General features: G+C 52.6%; 1 protein-coding gene across 3 annotated transcripts in view; it reads right to left on the bottom strand.

Annotated features, from left to right (window-relative positions):
- Nucleotides 1-6,533: 6,533 nt before the first annotated feature.
- The window catches only part of UBAC2 (UBA domain containing 2), a 170,191-nt gene continuing 168,150 nt past the window's right edge, over nt 6,534-8,574 (bottom strand). For 2 of the 3 annotated variants that reach the window (XM_028112056.2, XM_088021885.1), the window contains exon 9: nt 6,534-7,788. In XM_028112056.2, the coding sequence (XP_027967857.1) occupies nt 7,681-7,788 (108 nt within the window). In that variant the 3' untranslated portion in view covers nt 6,534-7,680. The remainder of the gene's footprint in view (nt 7,789-8,574) is intronic. The other variant, XM_028112057.2, reaches the window with a different exon arrangement.

Raw genomic sequence — 8,574 nt, 5'->3', positions numbered from 1 at the left:
GGGTGGGGGGATGGGTTAGCCTGGTGATGGGTATTGAGGAGGGCACGTTCTGCATGGAGCACTGGGTGTTATGAACAAACAATGAATCATGGAACAGTACACCAAAACAAATTATGTAATATATGGTGATTAACATAACAATAAAAAAATAAAAAAAAAATCCAGGATGAAACGCACTCTGATTGCTTCACTGAGTTCTCGCGCTAGCTGTGATAAAGAGATCCAAACGGACTCATAAACAGTGCAATATGGGTGTGGATTATGAAAGATACAAGTTTCTAATCAGTACCACCATAGACAGGTTTTTTCATTTTAATTTTTTAAAAAGTATTTTTATTTTTGCAGGAGAGAGAGAGAGAGGGAGAGAGAGAACAAGCACGTGCATGTGCTGGGGGGAGGGGCAGAGAGAGAAGCAGGCTTCCCGCTGAGCAGGCTCAGTCGCTGCACCGGGATCATGACCTGAACCCAAGGCAGATGCTTAACCACTGAGCCACCCAGGCGCCCCCAGTACAATTATCATTAAAAAAAAAAAAAAAAAAAAAGGACTTAGTTACATCAACACCAGAAGACTGGTGAATTAATTACACTGACATGCTTTAACTTAAAATATTTAATATATGGGTTCTAGAGACATATACATATTCACATATACTTTCTACCTACCGTTTACTCAACTTTCTAGTATTCACCGAGTAACTACTAGTCCCCAACTTAAGACGAAGAGCTTCCGGCATTTGCATTAAAAATAGTGGTCATTCCCTTGGAGGGTAGAAATTTCACTTTATTTTATGTGTGTAAATTAAACAATCCGTTCATTTTTGAAAATATTTTATTTTCAAGTAATCTCTACATCCAGCGTGGGGTTCAAACTTAACAACCCCGAGATCAAGAGCCTCATGCTCTTCCACCTGAGTCAGGCAGGCATCCTTAGAGATTGTATGTTAATATTTCGTCCTCACTCTCACTCACTCACTCATTGGATGCCTGGGGCATGTGAGGGAAGCTGGGGTGGAGCTGGTAGCACAGCACCCCCAGGGCAGGGGGCTGATTATGGTTATTTCAGCCCTTGGTGCTTGGACGCCCCCAGCAGAGACTCAGTACGTTAGGAGAATCAGGTGCGCCAGGAGCATGACTTAGAGGGCTGAGCCTGTGGGAAATGCTGCCTCCTGATCTGACAGGGGCTGACTACTGGCCCCTGGGCCCCAGGTGCCAGACCCCAGGAGCCAGCCCCTCCCTTGGTCCTGGCAGATCTGCACCCTGCATCTCCCTGAGGTGGATGGCTCTGGACCCCATGTGGCTAGGCTGGGAGCGTACGTGAGGACTGAGGTGGGTTAATTTCCACCCAAAGCACACGCCCAGGCCAGACATCACCGTCCGGCGGGGGGCCTGGGTCTGGTGTTCTTTGAGGGTTGTCTACCAGGTTTGGACAGGAGGGCTAAGGTTTGAGACCACGCCGGAATCTCCTGGGAAGCATCAGAACCCATGGGTGAGTCCTGAGGAAATGCTGTGCTCTGTCCCCAGCCCCAGCAAGGGTGTGAGAAGTTCCCCTGGGTTCTCAAGCCCGTAGGCTGCGGTCACATTCCAGTGGTGGGGCTCTGGGGTGCTCCCAACGGAGGGGGTGCGCTAAGCCTCCCGGTCTAAACCTCTGGAAGACGTCTGCAAGCCCTTAAGAGGGATGCAAACTTTCTATGGAGGGTTTCAGCTTTTTATTGAATATTTCCTGATACAAAGCTGCACATAGAGCATCTATGTAAGATATTGGAAGCAGCAGTAAAACAGACGCTCTGTATGCCCCAAGCCCTCTCTGCTTTCCTTCCTCTGCCTCAAAACAGTTATATCCTCAAATTGGTTTTAATCATTGTGGAGTGGTTTTGAGCTCTGAATGTAGGAAGTTCATCAGTATTTAAAATGGTCCCTCATACCGACAATCGGAATTAAGAGGCTGGGCGGGTATTTTTGGCCTTATTGGCGGCTCTGTTCACATTCAGACTGTCTTCCCAGGCGGGACAAGGGCCGGCCGCGGCGTGCCCACTCCGCTCAGCAGGCTGGCTCCTCGATGATCGCTTGACTTTTTTGCTTGAACAAAGTAAGTTCATTCCCCCCTTTGACCATAAGGCAGCCACAGATGCTGACATCACATTCATCTTTGTGCAGATTTAAGCACGACACGGCCCCCACCTGCTGAGGAGGCGACACTTAGCCGCCACACACATTGGCGTGCCAAGACTTCGCCTATTCTGTAGAGACCTCTGGGACCCTTGCAGCCTTACGCTGATGAAAGACTGTGGTTAGTTCACAGGGACAGAAATTAGGGTTTTTACAGAATCTGCACAGATAGTGCTAGGCCGGAGAGTTTTTAGGTACAATGCTGTACTCCTGGCAAACATCGTGACCTAATCTTACACTCAAATCTCTGTGCACAGCTGTTAAGACAACAAAAGAGCAAAACTGACCACAGTCCCCCTGTGAATAAATGTAAGACAGAAAAGTCAGCCAACCGGGCTCGGGGGCTGGCTTGCCCCACCTGGGGGCACAGCACATCTCTGAAGGGGCAGGGGGACCAGAAGGGGAGCAGGGAGCTGGGACCCCCTCTCTCCCACCGCAACACAGGCGCTCCCCCTTGGTGTACCCTTTACAGCCTCGCCCAGCGAGGGATTACCTGACATCTGCAGGCTTCGCACTTCACTGAGGTGCTACATTCAGAATAAGGCTCTAGGGCCCAGCACCCCAGGAGCCCACAGCCTCTTGTAAAGATCCCAAAGGCATTAAATCCAGTCTGCGGCTTGGGTTGCACCTTCAAAAAGGGGGTTTGTCCTCGATGCCAGTTTAAACCTCAGGGGGAGACATTGCATCGCCCCCACCAGTGCCCTCGGAAGGTGGCAGGGACAGCATCCTGAACTTGTTGTGCACGGTGAGGAGAGCACCTGTGGTTTTGCAGAAGCACATGCCGGGGGGCGGGGGGGGGGGCGGAGAGCTAGGTGGCCATGGCTTTCGGCACGTTTTGTGGTTTGGAAAGACAGCTCTGGCCCCACCGAGGAATCCTGGCCTCATGCAACGAGAGAGTGCGTCCTGCAGCCACCCTTCTCTGACCTGCGGCCCGGGTCTTTGCTGAGCGGGGCAGGGCAGGAATCAGGCAATCAGGACGTCCCGAGGGGAAAGTCTGGAGGTTGAATAGATGGATCTTTCCTTCTCTCCTCCTGCGGCCCCTGCAGGTTGCCAGGGGCCTGAATTCCCCAGCGGGACGCCAGAGCCCCAGGAGGGAGAGATGCTAACTTTGGGGGGGGCGGCTGATGCCAGGGGCTGCCCTGGATAGAGGCTGAGGGCTGGAGCCCAGGCCTGGCCGGCAGGACAAGAAGCCTCCTTTTAGCCTCCAGCCCATCCTGCCCCTGTTCCGGCTCCGGGCTCTTTCTGACCCCACCTTCTCACCTGTAAAATGTAGGCTTGAACCAGACTGATGTTCCCTTCCAGTTCGACCACCCCAGGAGCCCGGGAACTGCCTCAAGTCAAGACGCCACACTTAGGGAAAGGGTCAGCTTTGCTTGCCGTGTCAGTGGGGGTGCTAATGAGTCCAGGTGAAGTCAGACTGAGTGGGGTCTGTACACGGCTGGGCCCAGACGTGGGGGTTCTGCAGGTTTTGTGCGCGGTGAGCCGCTGGGATTTACTGGGTCACCCTGCAATCTGTTTGTTGCTTTTCTTTTTGCGGTAGCCCAGCGGAGGCCCTGAGAGATTTGGGTCTGGCCACTGGGGGACAGCCCCCTGCCCGGCCTTGGAGCAATCCCAGGGTCCCCCAGGCACTCCTGTCCTCGTGGGAGGACCAGGGTGGGTGTCTGGGGACCAGCAGCCCGGGGTGGCGTCCTCCGAAGACCCCAGAGCAGCTCAGAACACAGACGAAGGGCACAGGTGCGGGTCGGCCTGAAGGCCCTGGGGCTGGGGGGGGTGGGGGGTGTTGCACCAGAGCTAGTTTCTCGGATGCCTGAATTTTCTACATCTCTCAGGGCTCTGGAATTCCCACGTATCCGGGGCTCAGCGGACCAAAATGCTGCAGGCAATAAAGGCAAGGGGCCGATCCCGAGTCTCTGCGTTTCACAAGGCTCTATCCACTCTCCTCAAGCTCTCAGCCCCACCTCGGGCCCTTCATCCTCACTGCCTTCTTTATTAAGAAGCCAGAAACTACCACCTGAACTTCAACTTCGCTCCAAGTCCACGACTCGCCTGGCTTCCTTCAGTGTCTCCTTTCTCTGGCTCTGGAGGACAGAGCCTCCTTCCTGGTCCCCAAGGCCAGCCCCTCCTCACGGTTCCGATCACACCCCTTCGGGGCCTAGAGCTCAGGGTCTCGCATCACCGGCTCGGTTACCTTGACCTCCAAGCCGACCCTTCCTTCCCCACATTTCCTGGACCGGTGCACACAGCCGACCTCTGCTCCCCTTCCCGTCCAGTGTTCCAGCTCCGGTCCTCCGGAACCCGCCATCGCTGGGCTGACGCTACGTCTCCCCTTGCCCTTGTCCGGCAGCACCACCGCCCTGACCCCCTGCTAGATGTTCGCATCTCCCCTCGAGCGCCCTCCTCCACTAGAAACGCAGGAAATTAACCCTCTTCTTCCCTGCCTCCATACTCGGTCCCTGCGTTCCTCGGTGACCCCCAGAGCAGGACTCCCAATCTAGGTCTCTAACCCCTGCCTCTTTCCAGATCATTCCCCCGCTCTGGCGACCACTCCCCCCGGCCCCCCCACCCCGACCTCCTCTAGACCCAAGCGAGGTGCACCCTCCCCCAACCTCTCTGCCGGAAATCCCACCTCTGTCCTGTTGAGGTACCGCCACTTAGCCGCTGTGGCTTCTTCATCAGGTACAACCATATCCAGCAGGTTAGCAAATTCACGTGATTCTGGCAAGTCTTCTTTACGTGCAAGACTGAGGCTTCAGAGCTAAAATTTTAGTCTGAGCCAGAAAGCCAATTTTGACGTTCTTGGCCCATCCCTTTACAAACACGCCACAGGGATTAGGGGATTCTGGAAACTAGCCTTCGATTCTCACAAATGAAATACCACTTGAGCTTACCTGAGTGAAATAAAACTCAAGTTCATGGTGTAGACCCTTTTATTTCCACTTAAGAACCACAGCTGCAGGAACCTGAACTCATGGACTCAGAAAAAACTCTAGGTGGTACGGGAAGGTGTGTGTTCACAATTTTATGCTCAATTTCCCGGAATTTTTTTTTCCTTTCTTTTCTAATCCCAAGCTCAGTCTAGGTTTATGAATCGGGACTTCAGAGGCAGACTTTCCTTAATTTGGGAAGAGGGGGAATGGGGGTGGGGTTCACCACAGACCACTTTTTCCTTCTCCCTCTTCTATTTGCACAGTCTGGAATCTGCTTGCTTGAAAATTAGGCCCGATTTGGTACTGTTTGCACCAAGTCCGAAGTCTGCATCATCTTTTCTAGACTTTAGGAAACCAACCCAAATGGCTTGCTGATGCCCCCCTCTGGCATGCGTCACTATGCACTGAACACAAAAGGTTTTTCTTCAGGGGTCCCACCAGCCTGAAGGATTTCTGGGGGTCTTGACAACAGGGGGATGTTTTCGGGTATTCAAGCTCCTGCAGTTGGGTCAAAATCCGCAGGAAGAGCAGCAGGCCAGGAGCGGGGACTCCAGTGAGGTGCAGAGAACGTGCCCGAGGCTGTGTGTGGGGTTGGGGGGTGGTCGGGACTGGGATCACTCAGAGCGCGGGGGCTACGGAAGGTGGCAAAAGGCCCGGCAGTCGCGTGCGAAGGATGGGCAGCTGGAGGCAGTTGGAACAGAGGCCGGGAGTTGGGAGAAAACAGGCTCCTTCAGCAGGACGAGGCTCTCTGAGACAGGACCCCATCTAGGAGAGAGCCCTGCTGCAGAAAACAAACCAGAACTGCAGGGTGCTTAGTCCCTTCTGACTGAGGCCACACGCTGGGATCCTCCAAGTGGGGCTGCTGTCTGCTCCCTGTCCTCTGGGAGCTGAGCACTGAGAAGCCTCTGCCTCCGGTTTGGCTTGATTTTGCTCAGTGCTGTTCAAGAGAAGGAACCTAGGAGATGGTGGGTCTCCGGATACGGGGTGTTCCTCCTGGGACCTTTGCGCCGGTGGATCCAGATTGGCTCCGATGTTCATAGCTGAAGGCACCTCAGTGCTCTCAGCCTGTCTCGTACGAGCCACTGGCCTGTGACTGACCGTAGCTGGGGACGCTCTGCCCGTCGACCACCGTCCTTACACCCTGATGCGGGGAGACTCAGAGCAGGTCAGGGCCTGTGCTTGTGACAGCTGGGCTCCCAGAAAGTCATCTCAACCCCCCATTCTGAGCAGCCTGAGGGCCCCAACAAGCCTAAGGATTGGGCCTCACGGGGCCAGTCTTACAGGAACAAAGGGGCTTTTCTCACTTCCAAAAAAAAGCACCCAAATCTTCTAAAGAAAGAGGAGCACTGGCAAAAAAAAAGAAAAAAAAATTTCGTGGTAAATTATGCAGCCTAGAACAAAGTTTTATTTAGGTAAGTCTAATAAAAAAATACCACAAAGTAAAACACATTAAAAACTTTATTATAAGTATTACACTTGTCCAAATTTGCATCAATTTGATACATTTCTGCTCCTTTTGCAGAACATGAGAGTCACATAATTGCCTTTGATCTCAACAGTCCCCCTGCTGTAGATCCCTTCCCGCTCACCACGGCCCACCTCTGCCTCGCTCCTTCCTGTGGCTCCTTCCTGTGCCTCACGCTGCCGTCCTCGACACCCCGAGCGCTGGCCCCGCACCACTCCAGGGCTGGGCTGGCGCTGGGCGCGCCGCTGAGCATGTGGGCTGGGCCCCGCACCGCTCCAGGGGACCCCCTGCTCTGTCCTGTTTTCACCCCCAGCCTGAGAGGCTAACCGTACATATTCTGAGTAAAAGGAACCCCAGTTAAGTTTCATAGAGTATTCCAGAATCTTGCATCCGTACTTGACTATCATTACTTTCTCTAATGGAAGTGAGGAGGAGTTAGAATTCTGATTCCCTGGACTGAAATGGGCCGGAACCGTGTCCGGTAGGATTTGCTTCTCCGTTTCTCTCTCCTCACTCAGGCCTGGCCAAGACCGAGTGCAGCAGATCCATACTGCCCATCGCCCATAGGAAGGGTGACACCGAGCAGCCACTGGGGTTTGAAAGCAAATTTGGGGAAAAAAGAAACAGTGATGAGAAAAGTCCATAAGGAGTATTTTGCCACCCTCTTCCTGAATAACATTCCTCTTTCCCCTGTCGTGGCATTTATGATCAGATATAATGTAGGCTGACACATTACAGTGAAAAGAATATTACAACAGCAGTAATTTCCCATCGGGGGTGCTATTCAATTGCTTACAGAAATCTGCAGTTTGAGTGCATTTTAAACACATCAGGAATGAGTGATGATTCTCCAAACTCAGGAAAATGCCCCATAAAAAAATAAAGATAGAAAATACATGCTGATTTAATGGCAAACTTATTTTCGAGACTTTTTTTTTTTTTTTTTAACTGGTAAGGGCCTTGGTATTAAGGGAGGAGCAGCAGGGACCAGTTTGCCCGTGAGAGCATGGGAGAACGTCCGCCCGGGAGAGCACGGGGGCCCGGGCTGCGTGGGCAGCGGGGCTGCGCCCGCTGTGGGTGAACAGCCGCTCGGCCAGTCCCTGTGCAGCCGCCCCAGGACTCTCAGTGCTGCAGCAGGAAGTTGGTAGCCACATTCAGGTCATTGTTTGAAGCTCTCAGGGCTTCCAAAGCATCACCCCTGGAAAATCCCATCTCCATGAGCCGGGCAACCTGAAAACAGAAACAACCAGAAATCCGGTGAGGCTGGCGACTCGACTACTAACCCACCAGCCCCCAAAATGTTCCTCGTGAGAGTTTTGTAGGAAAGGTTTAAAAAAAAAAAAAAAAGACCCTAATTTTCATTTTAGTGTGAAATGTTATTTTTAAAAAAATTTGAACGGGCACGACATTTTAAAGACATTTAACATATAGCTAATAGGTCCAATTATCTCCCTTAATCCTCATTTTAGAGACAAGGAACAAGCACCCAAGGGTCGAGCGACCTGCCAGAACGAGCAGAGGGTGGACGAGCCCACGGGGTGCCGCCTGGAAAGCCCATCTGTATAAGCCGCCCTGCGCTCACATGACTTTGCACACTCCTTCAGTGTCGAATCGGATTCCTGCAAACAACTTCTCAAGGCACGCTTCCTTGCGCATGTGAACAATCACTTCACTGAAGACTATTTCTGATGCTGGCAGACACCAGTGACAAAAACGTGTGCAGGTTCCTGGAATCACCCAGCCAGAGGAGGTCCTCTGGATGCCCATACCCCGTTCAGCTTCCCCGTGAGTTGCAGCATCTGCTAAGTTCCTGGCCTGGGAAGCAGCAGAGAACACACGCACAAAGTGGGCTGAGGCCTGGCCAAGCGTAGGGAGGATGAGGCTTGCATCTTCTTGACCACAAATCCCGAATCTGTGAATACAGAGGCTTCCTGGCCTTTCACATACAATTTCCAACAAAGTGGGCAGTGCCACTAAAGTTTATTGGTAACCTATTTTCCCATTTAAAAATGTATT

The sequence above is a fragment of the Eumetopias jubatus genome, unplaced genomic scaffold (assembly GCF_037043125.1).
Source record: "Eumetopias jubatus isolate StellerSeaLion01/CBP00866 unplaced genomic scaffold, mEumJub1_p1.0 scaffold_3, whole genome shotgun sequence".
Classification (NCBI taxonomy): domain Eukaryota; kingdom Metazoa; phylum Chordata; class Mammalia; order Carnivora; family Otariidae; genus Eumetopias; species Eumetopias jubatus.
This window is presented reverse-complemented; position numbering and strand designations above follow the sequence as displayed.